Source organism: Sus scrofa, chromosome 11 (genome assembly GCF_054392235.1).
Source record: "Sus scrofa isolate SSC_HxYL_T2T_F1_AM1 chromosome 11, Sscrofa_HxYL_maternal_Yorkshire_Landrace_v2.0, whole genome shotgun sequence".
Taxonomy (NCBI): Eukaryota; Metazoa; Chordata; class Mammalia; order Artiodactyla; family Suidae; genus Sus; species Sus scrofa.
In genome coordinates, this window is record NC_139393.1 from 85,651,689 (window position 1) to 85,667,501 (window position 15,813).

General features: G+C 62.7%; 1 protein-coding gene and 1 long non-coding RNA gene across 28 annotated transcripts in view; one reads left to right on the top strand and one right to left on the bottom strand.

Annotated features, from left to right (window-relative positions):
- MCF2L (MCF.2 cell line derived transforming sequence like) overlaps positions 1-15,813 on the top strand; it is a 97,442-nt gene that overhangs the window by 23,972 nt on the left and 57,657 nt on the right. For 5 of the 26 annotated variants that reach the window (XM_021065947.2, XM_021065949.2, XM_021065948.2 and 2 more), the window contains exon 1: positions 7,573-8,080. The exons of 17 other annotated variants lie outside the window; for them this stretch is intronic. In XM_021065947.2, coding sequence (XP_020921606.1) covers positions 7,579-8,080 — 502 coding nt within the window. In that variant the 5' untranslated portion in view covers positions 7,573-7,578. Of the gene's footprint in view, positions 1-7,572; positions 8,081-11,714; positions 12,196-13,510; positions 13,649-15,813 lie in introns of those variants that run through there. 4 more of the 26 variants (XM_021065956.2, XM_084982354.1, XM_084982357.1 and 1 more) reach the window with 2 other exon arrangements.
- On the bottom strand, positions 11,270-15,526 carry LOC146398741 (uncharacterized). Of its 2 annotated transcripts, XR_014819992.1 has the most exons (3): positions 14,902-15,526; positions 14,530-14,671; positions 11,270-14,006 (listed from the first exon to the last, which is right to left on the bottom strand). It is a non-coding gene; the product is annotated as an uncharacterized LOC146398741 (long non-coding RNA). The 2 variants fall into 2 exon arrangements; XR_014819991.1 differs by lacking the exon at positions 14,530-14,671 and having other exon boundaries at positions 14,902-15,016.

A 15,813-nucleotide genomic window follows, 5' to 3' on the forward strand; every position in this document is an offset into this window, starting at 1 on the left:
AGATTAGCTTTGGCCGGTACGTGCGTTAGCCGTGAGGGCCCCTCCCATCTCTCTTCTAAGTGTGAGCCCCCAGCAGCTTCTGAGAGCAAAGCAGTGACTCAGTCAGTGTCAACATACCGTGTGTGATGGTCTCACCAAGACTTTGGGAGACATTCAGTTTCCATGGTGATTTCTGTGGTTAAAGCTACTGGATTTATGGTAGATTTATGGCTCAAAATCGAATAAACCCATTTTATACCATCTGGCCCTTGTTCTTAGGAAGGTGGCTCTGTTTTCTGCAGCTCCAGTCACGTTTTGCTTGGTGCAGGATGTGGCGTGAGGCTGAGGACCGGGGAGCGCCTGCCGGGGGGAGGGTACACCCCATGCCCTCTGCGCTGGCGGAGGAGGTGACAGAGCAGTGGGAACTGCTCCAAAGAGTGATGTCATCCCTGGGTTTTGGGGACGGAGGCTCCTTCCTGAGCAGGGAGCTGCGTCTGCAATTTGAATGGTGAGCAGGCTGCCTCCCGGGGGCAGGAAGGCACCGGCCACTCACCGAATCGTGTGGCAGGCCAGGCCCTGTGTGGACCACGGTCTCGCTCTCAGCGGCAACCCTCGTGCGTGTCCTCCGACGTGTCTGCCAGGATTTCACCCAGCCTCTGAAATCCAGGGGACCGACGCACGGCTGGGCTGGGGCGAGGCTCCCTGCTTCCTCCCATCACCACTGCTTCCTCCCCCCTTCAGCTCAGGCCCACTTTTCACTCAGGCAGCTCCGGAGGCTGGGCGACATGGTGCTGGCTGTGTGTCACGAGGTGTTGACACACTGCTGCCCGCTGAGCGTGGGCGGCCGCACAGGCTCCTATGGGGATGGGGTGCAGGTCACGGAGACCACCCATCTCTGATCCACATCCGTCCTCAGAAGAAGCCTCGTCTGTGGCTGAATGGCTTCTGCCTGGCGGTCACAGTGGCCACCGGGACGTGGGTCTGCTTGCTGGCGTCGTGCTTCAGGCAGGGCTGCGGAGCTGAGGGTTTGCGGGGCTGCTTCAGGGCCCAGAGCCGGCCCCCCTGCACCCCACCCCGGGCCAGCAGTGTCTTACCTCCGTCTGCTGTCTGGATGCGCTGCCGCCTGGGTTTAGCTTCAGGTTCAGTGCTGACCCTACTCCTCCCGGACACGCGTGATCTGGCTTAGGTGCCTCTGGAGGGTAAAGCTCGCTGCCCGTGGGGTCTGTGATTCTGCATCTGTTGACCTTGAAAATTTAAATCCCCTGTACTCTCGAGTCACAAGGCCGGGAGCCCGCTCCAGCGGCCAAGGTGCCCCCTCTACGTGGTACGGCTCCTTTGCCAACATTTTCATAATTTTGGTTTTGTCCCTAGATTTGCAGTAAGTGGTGAAAGAGCGGGAAATACTTGAGAGACAAAGGCCGACGGGTCTAGTGAGCACTCGCAAAGGCAGGAGAGCAGCGCCTCAAGCTAGAGCACCTGTATCCTCGGAGGGGTCATCACAGCTTCCGGGGGGGGGGGGGGGCAGGGCCTGGGAATTCGCATTTTCAAGTTCTCAGATGAAGCAGAAGGTGCTAGTCCAGGAACAAAACTTGGAGAACCACTCAGTGGAAGAATCTGTAAATCTGGTGTCACCTTCTCCCCTGATTGACCTTGAGGGAAATACTAACTCCTGGTATGGAGCGATGGGTGGGTGGACGAGGATGGACGGGAGGATCGAGGGACGGGTGGGTGGGTGGTGGGTGGGTAGAGGGAGGGATGGGTGGGTGGGCGAGGATGGACGGGAGGATGGAGGGATGGGTGGGTGGATGGAGGGGTGGGTAGCTGGAGGGATGGAGGGGTGGGTGGATTCAGTGGATGGAGGGATTGGGGGATGGGTTTGAGGGAGGGACGGAGGTGGATACATGGATGGCAGAGGGGTGGGTGAGAGGAGGGATGAGGATGGCTGGGTAGGTGGGTGGACGAGTGGACAGATGGGTGGGTGGGTAGGTGAAAAGATGAGGTTGCTAACAGACAGTGAAAATATAAGCTATATCCTATTTCAAAGTTTTCTCCCTCCTGAGAGGACCAACCCCTTTCAGCTCTTTGCACGTTGAAGGAACGCATCCTTGTCCGCCTTGGGAAGTAGGTGATGCCCCCCCCCCGCACCCGGCTGCCGTCCAGCCGCGGGACTCGGACTCTCCTGGTCTTCCTTCCCGCCCATCTGGCCTCACCTCCTCTTTTACACTAACTTGACCACAATCTAGGAAGCTAGATGTGTCAGACGCTGGCACTGCCCTTGTCCTCTCTGCTCCCTGACATGCGCCCTCCCCGCCAGGGGCTCCTCTCCTCCTGCGTATGGGGGCTGGGATGGGGGGGCTCCCTCCCTCCATGTGGCCCGTCCATGCTCACCCCTCCCCCGGAGCCCTGCTTGGCGCCCATGCCCTGCAGTTGGCATCTCCATGCTGCCCTCCCCTCTCCCTGCATCAGCCAAAGTCCTACACCTGTGAGGAGCCCCCCACCCACGTCAGCTGCTGCCAGGCGGGAGGAGTGAAGGTGTCTCCTCGCGTCCAGGGGGCAGAGCCAGGAGCAGTGAGTCAAGGAGGAATATAGGAAGCAGAGTTTGACTAAAAGGGAATATTTTCCCAAAGACTCCAGAAGCGGCACAGCGCTAGGCACTGGGGTGCAGCTGGCAAGGGCAAGGAGGCCCTGCCCAGAGGGAGCGCCCTCCTGGGACCCACAGGGGCTGCTGGTATTGCTTCCCTGCTCCAAGTGTTCTGGGACAGGCTCGCTGAGTCCCAGTCCCACCGCGTGGGCATCAGCTGAACCCCTGCTGGTAGAGGCACCCATGTGAAGAGCAATGGGGCCCGTGCACGTGGTCTCTGAGCTTCGAGCACTGCCAAGAGGCCGGCTCTGTTCGGATTTGGGGAGATGAGCCACACGCGGCCTTTGCTTAGCTTGGCTGAGTAGCCCTTGTTTAAGCAGAATATAGGACTGGTTCCTTCAAGTGGGTCGTGTGAGCTGCTGCCAGATCAGCGAACCAGCCCCTCTTGTCCTGTTGTCAGCGCCCTCCCGCTGCTGCTGCTCCTCCCTCCCAGGTCTGACTCCCGCTCCAGCCCTGCGCCTCCCCTCGCAGCCCTGAGGCTTTTCATCGCGAGCTGTTGGCGTGTCTGCTGATGGCTTCACAGCCACCTTGCCCTCGACTGCATGAGATCTCCCTAAGAGCGGGGACCCCGACCCGGACCCTGCGTCCCCACCCCAGGGCCATGGCGCTAAGTCCGCCCAGAGCACCCAGGAGCCCTGCGCTTTCACTGCCGCCATCGCGCGGACGGCCTGCCTGGGGCTCGCGACCCCGCCTCCCGACAGGAGGGCCTGGCTCTGCGGCCTCTGCACCAGCTTCAGAACACGATTCGCCCCAGAATCAGATGCTGGGGCCGGTGAAAAGCACAGAAAACGACCCGGGAGCTCCTCCTTTGTTATAACCGGTGGCCACGCGTAAACTTGGCAGTGAAAGCTTCCCGAGCCTCCTCCTCCTGGGGAGCGGCTGCTGTGCCTGGCACACAGTTTCACCAGGAAAGGGTAATTTTCAGGTCACTCGGGGCCCGCTGGTTCTCGCTTTACCCCGGCATCGCAGCACTGCCGCCTGGCTCGCTGCACCCTGTTACCCCCCATCTGGGCGCTCCTTGCATCCGTCTGGACCCACTCGTCCCCCAGCACCGCCGTCTCCGAGAGGGGACACCTGCCTTTCCGCGATGGGATCTGTCCTGTGGGAGGTGGTACCTTCGCACTTCGGTGTTTCTGATCCTCTGAGGATCACCCGGCCGCTTCTCTTGTGCACCTCTGGCTGCGGAGAAGACTTGTTGTATCTTGCAGAATGTTTGCCAGCCAGTTTCCTAAAGCATCTAGTAGCTTCCATTAGAATTAAGTGGAGAGAAAATGCAGCACCTGGGGTGCCCTTTGGGTGACATGTGGAGTGAGGATTTCTACCCTGGGGCGAGGATGACGGCGCGGTGGCCCTGGTCCCAACCCCAAGGCCAAGCCCATCAGCACGCAGGGCCTCACCTGCCCCCCACTTGTGGAGCGGGTAATGTGAGGCACCGCTGGGGAGCGCCCGGCTCAGGGCTCGGCACCTCGACGCCGCTGTTAACGTCCTAACTGCATTATTCAGCTGACGCTCCGGTGATGGGGAGCTGGGCCTCCTCCAGAAGGGGAAGGGGAAGGGGAAGGGGAAGGGTGCGGCCCAGGGAGAGAGGGACCGGGCGGGGGCCCCGACGGGCTCCTCCGAGGCTCGGCCGGTGCGCGGAGAGCAGGCACCAGCCTTGCAGGACAGGCGTCCTTTCTCAGCCCAGACCCAAGGCTCAAAGCATGGAGAGGTCCGCTTTGGGAGAAGGCTTCCGAGACAGTTTCAAGTGGAAAGTACGGAAGAGCCCATTGTTCCTTCCGGTTTTCGAGACAAAGCGCCTTTTGTGCATCTGCGCTGGGGCTTCGGCAGGCGTTCGGGCTCTGCTTTACTTCATTGTTAATCGTGGGACAGAAGGGAGTCGGTCCCCAAGGCACGACCTGTTTCTCATCTTCGTTATCACACCAGCAGCTGTGACACTTAATTCCCTGAGGGAAGGAAGCAGGATCTCGGTTCATCGATGACGTTTGGCGCAAGGTTTTAGGGCCGCACGCCAGGGCCAGCGCGATGCCCTTTGGTCAGGAGCCTTTGTCTTTAAAGACAGACCTGTTCCGTGGCCAGACGCCTGCTCTTTAGGAAGGGTCACGTCATTTGATATTTAAATGATAACGAAATGTGGGAATTGTCCGTCGCGCATCAGTTTCACAGCGTCCTGCCGCCGCAGCTTCCCAAAGGCCTGACGTCTGCGCCCCTCTCCCGTCTGGGCCTCGCGCTGCGGGTCGACGGGTTGACGGCGTCCCTCCCTCCCGTGGCCGCGTTCGTCACTCACACCCTGGGGCTCGGAGAGCAGAGCCCAGGCGGGGTCAGCACGAGGAGGTTCTGCCTGGATCGGAAGCTTCACGGGACACGGTCCCCCGACACGACCCCCGCGTCCCGTGCCAGCGTCCGCCTGAGCACTTGGCGGGCTGCACGCCTGCCCCCAGCCCGGGGAAAAGCCTCGTGCAGAGCTGGGCCCAGCCACGTCCCGGTCTGTCTTGGAAAGGGTATCACAAACACAGCCTAGAAGGGACCTTGTCGCCCGTCATGTGTGTTTCAAGAGATTTCTAAAGTCGTACGACCGGGGCGAGGGTGCCAGACGTTGTCACGACTGGTCAGCTGGTTGTACTGTAGCCTTTATTTATTTTTATTTTTGTCTTTTTTTTTTTTTTTTTGCTATTTCTTGGGCCACTGCTGCGGCATATGGAGGTTCCCAGGCTAGGGGTCGAATTGGAGCTGTAGCCACCGGCCTACGCCAAAGCCACAGCAACGCAGGATCCGAGCCGCGTCTGCAACCTACACCACAGCTCACGGCAACGCCGGACCGTTAACCCACTGAGCAAGGGCAGGGATCAAACCCGCAACCTCATGGTTCCTAGTCGGATTCGTTAACCACTGCGCCACGACGGGAACTCCTGTAGCCTTTATTTAAAGAGACCAAGCTCCTCACTCAGACAGCTCGTTTTTAAGAGTAACCAGTCCCAGATTCTAGAAAGGCCTGTTTCTCCACAGTGGCTGAATTATTGCGTTGCAGGGGCCTCGGAGTTTTAGATTTTCTCTCCATTGATCGTCCAGCTCCCAGCGCTCCCCTCGTTAGACAGACGGAGGGGCGGGCCCTGTGACGGGCCCTGTGGCTGCCTCGGGAGCGTCACCTGCTAGGGCCACAAGGCGGTGGCTGAGGCAGCGCCCGGAGAGGGGGGCTGGGACCAGGCCAGGGGGGCTGGGACCAGGCTGGGCACGAGGTGGGGGGCACGTCCAGTGTGTGGCTGCCTGTGGACCTCAGGGCTCACCAGACATGGAGACCCTACCTGGGAGAACGGGGCACCCATGCACAGCTGCAGGGAACCAGGCACCAGGTGGAGCACACAGCAGGAAAGGCCGAAGTGGGAGCTCGGCGGGCTGGGCCGTGTGGGGGAGGCGTGCTCGCTGGCCGAGGCCCTGGGAAGAGAGGGGCGCGCTTCTTGCGCCTGCGTTTTGAGCGCGGCCCGAAGCTTCACCGCTGCTGCCACTGCTGCTCCCGGTCACGTCGCCCCAAAGGGGTGGGATTTCAGCTCCCCGCTTGGCTCCAGACCTTCCCTGAGTGACTCCCTGCCTGGCATGGTTGGCTGAGGCTCTTCCTGCCGGAACCCACGCCGACAGGAATTTCTTCGTAACGCGAGGCCACGCTGTGCGCAGAGCTCCCTGGGTCCAGGGGCATTGGTCCTGTTCCCGAAGGGCCTTTAGCTCCCTGGCCTGGACGGGGACCCGCAGACCGCGAGGGGGGCCCTTGTGCCGAGCCAGCTTCCGGACAAGGTTTCTGTTTTATTTTATTTTATTTTTTGCCTTTTTAGGGCCACACGCCCGGCACGTGGAGGTTCCCAGGCTGGGGTCGAATCAGAGCTGTATCCACCGGCCTACGCCGTGGCCGCAGCAACACAGGATCTGAGCCGCGTCTGTGACCTACACGACAGCTCACAGCAACACCAGATCCTTAACCCACTGAGCGAGGCCAGGGATCGAACCCGCGTCCTCATGGATGCTAGTCGGGTTCATTAACTGCTTAGCCACAGCAGGAACTCCCTGGACAAAGTTTTAATCAGTAACACTGCTCAGCGTTTAGATATTTTAGGAGAAACTGATGACCCCCAGCCCCTCACATCACAACTGCCTGCACATCCTGACTCACCAGCCCCCACGGTGGCTCCCAGGGTCGGGAGCACTACATGCCCAGGCGGGGACAGCCAGGCCCACGGCTCCTGGCTGATTCCAGTCCCCCGTGGTGGCTGCTTCCGTGGCTTCGTAGGGCTCCCTTTTCCACGTGGCTGTTCCCAAGGCACCGCGCCCTGGTCTCGGGAAGGAGCCCGCGTCCCGGACACCACATCAAAGGCGCCATCTGTTTCCTCCGGATTGTGGGCTGGGACAGCCCGTCGTGGAAGCCGGCACGAAGGGGAGAGAAGCGAAAGTGCGGGCGGCCCTGCTCAGGCTTGGGTCTGGTCCCGGACACTCTCAGGAGGGGGGCAAACAGGCATCCTCGTGCCGCACCGTGGGCCATCGGGGGGCTCTCAGCATGCGATGCGGCACTTCATCCTCCGGATGCCCCCGTGTTGCACGGCTTAACGGGTGCGAGCTGAACTGCCAGGCAGCTGCCTGTGAGCCCTTGCGACGGGAGGGCTCCCGGCTGTCATGGAGGAGATGCAGCCCCGGGACCGTCCTGCGGCTGCGGGCGCGAGGCGGGCTCAGCCTCTCTGTGCAAAGTGTCGCTCGCCAAGCCAGGCAGCATCTCCGTTTCCTCTCCGAGCTGGACAGCAGGCAAGACTAATAGCCGGAACTTCCCAGTTTATTTCCAGGGAGCCGGGCCTCCCGCCTGCGGTTGTCCTCTGGAACATAAGGCTTCCTGAGCTTGGAAGGTGTGTTTGGCTCGCAGAGTCCCCGAGGCCGGGGGTGCAAAGCCCCCGCTAAGGAAGGAAACGCCCAGGACTCGTGAATCGATGGGCCAGGCCCTCGCCACACAGGGGCCGTTGTCTGACACACAGCCGGCTTCTCCTGTGCTGAGGCCTGCGAGGGTGCCAGGCGGGCAAGGGCTGCAGCGGCCTCTGTGGTGTGCAGGTGGCAGGAGGTGGATTCCTCTGCCTCCCAAGTGGCCCGTGGGTGCCGGGCGTTACGGGGACTGTGGCCCGGACAGTCCACTCGGGGTCTTCAGAAGCCGTGTTGCCCGCCTAGCGTGCAGCCAGCGCCCGGGGCCCCACCCCACGTGTCTGGAATCTGCCCGGGTCTCAACTCCCAGCGGATCCCTGCTCGTGCCCTCAGATCGGGTGTGGCTGTTGCGTGAGCCTGTCCTGAAGACCCAGAGCCTCTGCTGCCCGTCCTGGTGGGAAGACGACGTGATGGCCAAGAGGGGAGCATCTCCAGGGCCCCCCCAACGGTGGCTCTGCCTGTTGCCCCCACTGCGGCGCTGGCGGCGCCGGGAGGCCTCGAGGGGCCCACCGCCGGGTGAGCCAGGAGGGGGTGGCGCTCTGTGGGGTGTGGGGACAGGCACCTGGTGTCCCTTGGCAGGCAGACACCTCCCTGTATATTTCATTCGCCAAAAACTGCTTGCCGCTCACAGGACGTAAGAAAGGTTGGGATAGAAACGCCGCGCTCTGAGGCTGGCCTGCAGTCTCACGGCGTTGACCTTGTCTCCTGTCCTGAGCGCCCTGCACTCTGCAGGGACAGCGGTGACCGGGGGTGGAGGAAGCAGTGAAGGAAATGCAAGATTTTAGGAAGTGCCTTCACTGGAGCAGGGCCTCCTCGGGGCCTGTCTCTCTTCTGCTCCTTCGGCCTAGGAGCCGCCCTCCTGCGGGGACCTGGAAGCAGGGACCTGCTGATGTGGGGCCACAGCCGGCTCTGACCGCAGCCACGCAGGGGACACGTCAGGGTGCCAGGGTGGACTCTGTTCTCTGGACAGACATCTGTGTGTGCTGCATGCGGGACGTCAGAAATGACAGGTCGGAGCCGGTGGTCAGCACCTGGGAGGATGCGCGTGGCCGGTGCCCGGGGGCGGCTCAGCCGCACGCTGCTGGCTCTGTGACTGTGGTTCTGGGTCAGCTCCTCAGCGCTCAGGACTCCAGGCCCTGCACCAGGTCCACAGGCTGCCGCCCTAACTCAGCACGAGGGGCTGTCACAGGGCTGCGTGTGACCCCGCCTCCTGCCTCTGGCGTCCCCCTCCCAAGCCCGCTGTCCCCCAGTTACCTGACCGGACACGCCCCGGCCTTGGGGGTCTGAGCTCTGGGTGTTAGGGTGGCATCCAGGACCCCTGACCCTGGAAGGACTGAACTATCCTGAGGCCTCTTGGGGGCGGGGGCGAGGCCGGGGCCTGATCCTGCCCCCCACTCCCCAGCAGTGTGTGCAGGGCAGGGCATCTGGGGCTCCAGGGCTGTCCCCTTACTGCCAAATGGGACCCAAAGCATCCTCTTGCTGAGCGGGGGCTGCAGAGACGGGGGTGGGATGGCGTGTGACCAGAGCAGCTTCTCGCGTCCTCACGCGCCTGGCAGACGCCTCGTTCTGTGCTCTGCCCGTTGGTCAGCAGGATCCGGGGTGGATGCTGGGAGTTAAGTTCTTTGTGACCTATGTGGCCTTGGTCAGTGTGGTTCCCTGTACCCCACCTCCTGCTCTGTCCCCCCACCTCCCTGCTCTGTCCCCCCTCCCTGCCCTGTTTCCCCCACCTCCCTGCTCTGTTCCCCCACCTCCTGCTCTGTCCCCCCACCTCCCTGCTCTGTCCCCCCTCCCTGCCCTGTTCCCCCCACCTCCTGCTCTGTCCCCCCACCTCCTGCTCTGTCCCCCCACCTCCCTGCTCTGTCTCACCTCCTGCTCTGTCCCCCCACCTCCCTGCTCTGTCCCCGCTCCCTGCTCTGTCCCCGCATTTCCAGGCTAGGTTTTCTCTACCTCACTTTTTCCTGCTCCAGAAGCATCCCTCTGCAGCTTTCCTTCCTGCCCGGGAGTTTGTCCTGGTTCCTTCCTCGCCACCCCACCCCCCCATCATTCCTAGGTCAGGCTGGCCTCTGCGTCCCTGCGGACATACCTCCCACCACTTTCCTTTGGGTGAGCGTGGATGGTTCGGGTCTGTTCCCAGACTTCCCTCAGCAGGTGAGGGCCCAGGGAGAAGCGCGGCTGCGAGGCCGTGGTTTCCTTTGCCCGCCAAGGGGACCTTCCTGCTGCCTCCAGTGTGTGTGGGGGGCCCTGCTTTGGGGCGTTTGGGACTGGGTCTCGGCAGGGCAGGAAGACCAGCCGCAGGACTCAGAACTGAGGGTCTTTGTTGGAACGTGTTTCTGGTTATCAGGGACAGTTTTATACAGAAGTGGAACTGACGTTTAAAAAGCAGGATAAGCGGGAGTTCCCATGGTGGCTCAGTGGTAACGAACCCAACTAGGATCCACGAGGATGTGGTTCCATCCCTGACCTCGCTGGGTTGAGGGTCCAGCATTGCTGTGAGCTGTGGTCTAGGGGGTAGATGTGGTTCGGATCCCGCATTGCTGTGGCTGTGGTGGAGGCCGGCGGCTACAGCGCCAATTGGACCCCTAGCCTGGCAACTTCCCTGTGTTGCGGGTGCTGCCCTAAAAAGACTAAGTAGAGGAGTTCCCGTCGTGGCGCAGTGGTTAGCGAATCCGACTAGGAACCATGAGGTTGTGGGCTCCATCCCTGACCTCGCTCAGTGGGTTAAGGACCCGGCGTTGCCGTGAGCTGTGGTGTAGGTTGCAGATGCGGCTCAGATCCCGCGTTGCTGTGGCTCTGGTGTAGGCCGGCAGCTATAGCTCCAATTAGACCCCTAGCCTGGGAACCTCCATATGCCGAGGGAGCGGCCTTAGAAAAGGCAAAAAGACAAAAAAAAAAAAGACTAAGTAGATATATAAAAAGCAGATAAATAATACACTTGAGACACGCAGGTGAGCGAGCGGATTTGCTGCAAGCGGACACAGAGTTTCCCTTGGCGCTTCCTGGCAGCTGATGAAAAAGAGGGAACTGTTTGAGCACAAGGTCACATGCAGGAAAAAAAAAGGGTATTTCTGGAGGAAAGCAGCCGATCAGCTGTCTGGCCCAGAAGCACCAGGACACAGCGGGTGATGCCTTCGGACTGTTTCTTTTCTTTTGGAAAAGAACATTGAAATCAGCCCTGAGTTTCAGTGAGGCCCTTTCAGAGCCTGAGGCAGCCGCGTGGTTCCAGCGTCTGCTCGGGCTCTGCCACCTGTTCCAGGAGAGCCCAGTGTGAAGACCTGGCCCACTGTTCCTAGCACGCCACCATCCTTGCTTAGCTGGACCTGCTTGGGACACCAGGTCTCAGGGCGCAGGGCTGCCGTTCCCATGGCCCTGGGACCTGTGTCTGTGCCGAGGCTAGAAGTGGGCGGCCAGGGCCTTCTCAGAGCGGCTGAGAGCGAGCCCAGCTTTGGGAAGAGTCGACACCGGCCCTGGGTCCTTTGGGTCTCGCCCATAGCGGGCACCATCTTTTCGGGAGTAACAGAAAGTGGGGGCACCCTTGCCCTCCCTGTGGCTGTTCTGCTTGGCTCTTGGAGCTCGGCCGAGCTGGTGGCGCCCTGGACAGAGAGGTGCCCTTGCGGATAAAGCGCCTTGGGGGGAGAGGGCTGCCTGGCGGCGTCTCGTTCCGGGCTGCGTGGAGCCCTCTGGGTAAGACGCTCCACAGTCTGAGGGTGTCTGGGGATGCTCGTATTTTTATTATTTTAAATTTCAGGAAACTCGATGGAAGTCACTGCTCTGACTGCCCCAAGCTCCCCGATGCCCCCAGACCCGAGGAGGGTATCAGGCGGGGCTCAGGCGTCTGTGGGTTCTGGGCTCCGAGGAGCCCTGGGGCTCTGCCCCGCCCCCGGCCCCCAGGCCCCGTGGTCTGAGCAGCTTGGACTCCAGCACCTCGGGGAGTCTTGCTGGGCATCTGCTGGTTGGGGTCTGCAGACTCTGCCCCGTGACCTCTGAGCCCTGGCCGAGGGGCTCCCCTTGGGCCCCGGAGGGTCTCCAGGTGGGGCCGAGGCTTCACAGCACAGCCTGGAGGGGACGTCTGGAGGGGACGGGAGGGGGAGGGGAACCCAGCCCCCGCGTGCCCCTCGCTCACCCTCCTTGAGCAAACACGGCCTCCGCCTGTTTGTTCCTGGCTCCAGCAGACGGGACGAGGCAGCGGCGTGCTGCTGCTGGCGGTCAGTGCCCTCTGATTAACGTTGCCAGCGCCTCCGGGCGGCCTGGAGCGTGAGCCTCGTCAACCTCCCACCACTCCCCGCCCCCCAGAAAAAGCACAGGAGGCCTCGCCCGCAGAGGGGCCCTGGTGCCTGGACCCAGGGCCGGGCCAGGCCGCCCTGCCCGTGTGTAAACGCGCGGGGTGGGGTGACAGGCGCTGGCCATGGGAGCGTCACTGCCCACGATGCTTCATCCGGGTCCGGGGTGAAGTGAAAGTAAACCCCACGGGCCCAGGCGGGTTTTAGGAGCCAAGTTCAGCGGCTGGGGGCCGATGGCCGCGGGGAGCAGCTCCGTCCTTGGGAGACGGGCAGCTGCCTGGATCTCTGTGGCGGAGATGAAAAGCTACTACATTTACTGCGAGTGGTGCTCCTGGCTGCTGTCTGTCGCCGAGGGTGAGTCCTCCAGGGTCACTGGCGGCGGCGTATTGGGACGGGCAGGTGGCGAGGTGGCCGCTGTGCGGCATGAGCACGGTGCTCCTGGGTGTCCTGGGTTGACCGGGGAGGGCGGCCCCGTGGTCCCGGGTCATCTGCCTCCCCTTAACACTGTGTGAGCCTCTCACCCGCTGTCCCTGCATGGCTGTGTCGGCTCCTCTGACTGAGCCTGGCACAGCCAGCACCGCGCCTGTCAGAGCTGCAGCCCGACACCCTCCAGGGGGCTGGACGGCGGAGGCCCCCAAAGTGCAGAGCGGAGCCATCAGCTCCGTGGCACTGACAATCCCGTGACAGTGGCACAGCCGGTGACTCATTGGAACTTCAGCTGTCTCGTACGTCCAAGGGTGATTCGATGACAAAGCTGCTTTGGGGTCACCCTCCTGGCGGCTGCAAGTCCCGTGGACCCTCCTGGGCTGTCCTGGCAGGACCTGGTCCACCGCCGGCCTTGGGTCTCCTGTCTGTGAGGGGGCAAGGGGCGGGGACGCTGCTGCCCTGGGCTGAGTCCGTCCCCTCTGTGGGGAGCACCCTGGGCCACTGTGACCGGGACTGGTCCCAGCCAGGCCTGTCGCCGCTGGCCCTGGCTCTGAATCTCATGGCACTTAGAGCTTTGCTTTTGTAAGCCTGGCGTCAGGGCGCCCACTTCACAGGCGAGTCGGGCAGTCGTCAGAAGCAGCATCATTTGTCCTGCACAGTCGGGGCGCAGCCAAGGGCAGCCCCTCGGCCCCAAGTGTGAGGTGTGAAGGTCACAGCATGGAGAACGGTTCTCGTACCAAACCGAACTTCTGGTCACCACGGCACCGGGTGAGCCGACCTGGTGTGTGGTTCTGTCCGGACGCCTCCCTGGGCCGCAGCCCTGGTTCCCTGGAGGATGGCCACCGCGGGGGCGGGGACGGGATGGTGGAGGGGCTGCCGTGGGAGGGGCCTGGGCCTGGGGGCGCTGCAGGGTCTCTGCTTGCGTCTCATCCAGGTGGAAACTCCGAGCTGTTCGCATGGAGGGGTGGACGCCGTGGCCGCGGGGCGGGGTGGGCACTGCCCCAGACGCAGCCCAGGTGCCCCTGAGGCTCCTGGCCTGAGGTTCATCCAGGCAGCAGCTCCCGTTTGGATTCTTTTCCCTCTTTTGTTTAATGTCCGCCTCCTCCTCCGGCTCCCTTGGGACTGCTGCTCACGGGACAGCAGCACCCACAGAGCGGGTGTCCTCAGCTAAAAATACTCAACTGGTGACTGAGAACGGAGTCAGAGTGGCCACGGGGAAGCGAAACTCAACCTCTGGGGCCTTGGGGTTGAGCCTGAGTCTCGGAAAGCTCAGCTCTGCCCTGAAACCAGGCGGCCCCGAGGTGGTTGGACGCGGCCCTGCTGGCGGCAGGTGGGCCCAGAGCAGCGGCCGGGGGCTCAGAGCTGCTGCCGAGGCGTGGAGGTGGGCGCAGGTGCGTGGGGAGGGCATGGGCTGGCAGGGCAGGGGCGCCAAGGGGACCTCTGTCAGACGGTCCCACGTCCCCCCGCAGGCGCGGAAGTGGCAGAGGTGGCGGCTCCCAGGAGTCTGTGTCTGGGGGGGCTGCGGGGGTGTGAAGCGAGGCCAGAGCTTCCCAGAAGGTGTGCCTGTGTGTCTGGGGTCCACACCGCGACTCCTGCTGGCGCTGCTGCCGCATCCGTTCGCGGGCTCGGAGGACACCTGGCAGGCCGGGCTGTTTGCTCTGCGGGCGGGGCTGCTCTGCACAGGGTGTGGGGTGTGGGGTGCTTTTCAGATGCTTTACCTGCCACGTCCACCGTTCTTCCTAAGGTGACAAGGGGGCAGAAAAGGTTGTTAGGGACAGGGTGTGGGGTGGGTCTGTGCCCTAAAGGCGCGTGCCTGAAACCTACCAAAGAGCAGGGAGGAAAAGCAGCGGGAGTGTCACCTGTGCCTCAGCGCTGGGGCCTTGACTTAGAGCCTGGCAGGTGTGTCCTGCAGGCTGGCTCTGTGTGTGCCACAGAGCCTTGAGAGGGCCCTGGTGCCAGGCACTTACCCCCACGGAGTGACCCCAGCTGCCCATGCCAGCTTCTCCTGAGCTGGAGGGGCTGTGGGGCAAGTGGGCGCCTCGCTCGGGTCCTGCCACTCACCCGAGCTGGATGTGGGGCAGCAGGAGGCGCCCCTCCCATGAGGTCTCTGCCCCTCCCAGGTCCCAGCCCTCCTCCTGCCCCACAGTGATCCTGCGTCCCCGCGGAGCTCAGGCTGGCCCAAGCCCCCAAGGATGTTTTAGTCAGGTTCTGTGCCCTAAACCGTGTTCAGGAGCTCTTGCTGTGGCTCGGAGGGTTAAGGACCTGATGTTGTCTCTGTGAGGATGTAGGTTCCATCCCTGGTCTTGCTCCGTGGGTTAAGGATCCGGCCTTGCCGTGGCCCTGGCTGTGGTGTGGGCTGAAGCCGCAGCTCCGATCCAACCCCTGGCCTGAGACCTTACAAATGCTGCAGGCGCAGCGTGTAAAATAGAAATAAATAAAACAAAGCATATGTTTCCTTCAGAGTTTAGCAACATAAGCGGAGTTTTCTTTAACCCGCTGTGCCGGGCTGCCGATCGAACCTTTTCCCGGGTTCCCGGTGGCCGAGTAATGACATCCCAGCTGAGGGTCCCCCACCGACACATCCAGCTCCTCCCGCAGTTTCCCCCGTGCCCCCACGCAGACCCTCATACCTACCCCCGGACCCGCGCGTCCGGATCTGGCGCCCGCCCCACGTTCCCCAAGCCCCCGCCCACCAGCCAGTGCCTTTCCACGTCTTGGCACCAGTCAGACGGGCCTCCTGCCTGGAATCTGAGCCGCCACTTCCCGCCCACCACCCCCAGGAAGTTCAGACACGCCCGCCCTGGGCTCAGGCGGTCCCCACCCCACACCCTGGTTCCTCCTCGCCCGGGGCCCTGCCATCCTGTGAGCGTGTGGGTTGTGAGCCCCAGAGGGCACATCTCCTCGTCCCAACAGCTTGGTCAAGAGGACAGACCAGCTCAGGGGTCGGATTTAGAGTCCAGCATCCCGAGAACACTGTCCAGCCCAGAAAAGTGTGTCACTTCTGTACCAGTCCCAAACTCCCCAGCCAGAGCCCCTCTGCCCCCAGGTGTGGGCGGGTGGGGTGCTGCTGCCTTTCCTCTGGGGGCAGAGTGGCCCTCTGAGCCCTGCGCCCCAGGGCGTCCCTGAACCAGGTGTGGCCAGCCCAGCGTCCCCGCCCATCCTGGCTCAGGTGGCTCTCATTTAACCCAAGGCCCAGCTGTGTTTGCTCTCTGCCCTGCACCTGCCCTCACGCGGCGTGGACTGATCAGGTTTGTGACACAGAGCTGTGGATCTAGAAGGACGGGCCATTTCTGTCCAGGTCACAGCTTGTGTAGAACAATCAGAGCATTGTCCCCGCCCGGGTGGAGGCGGGGAGTGATGGGCCCCGCCCGGCCCGCCCCCGCCCCGGGAGGCAGCGATGGTATCTGTTTTTCCAATCCGGCAAGAGATTCTTCCTGTTTCGCTCCTGGAGGTGGCTGGGCCGCTCAGCCCTGCTCCTGGCCCTGCGGGCGGTTCCCCTGTTTCCTGAGCTGTGGGAAGGGGTCCTGAGCCCCTCGGGCTGCCCTC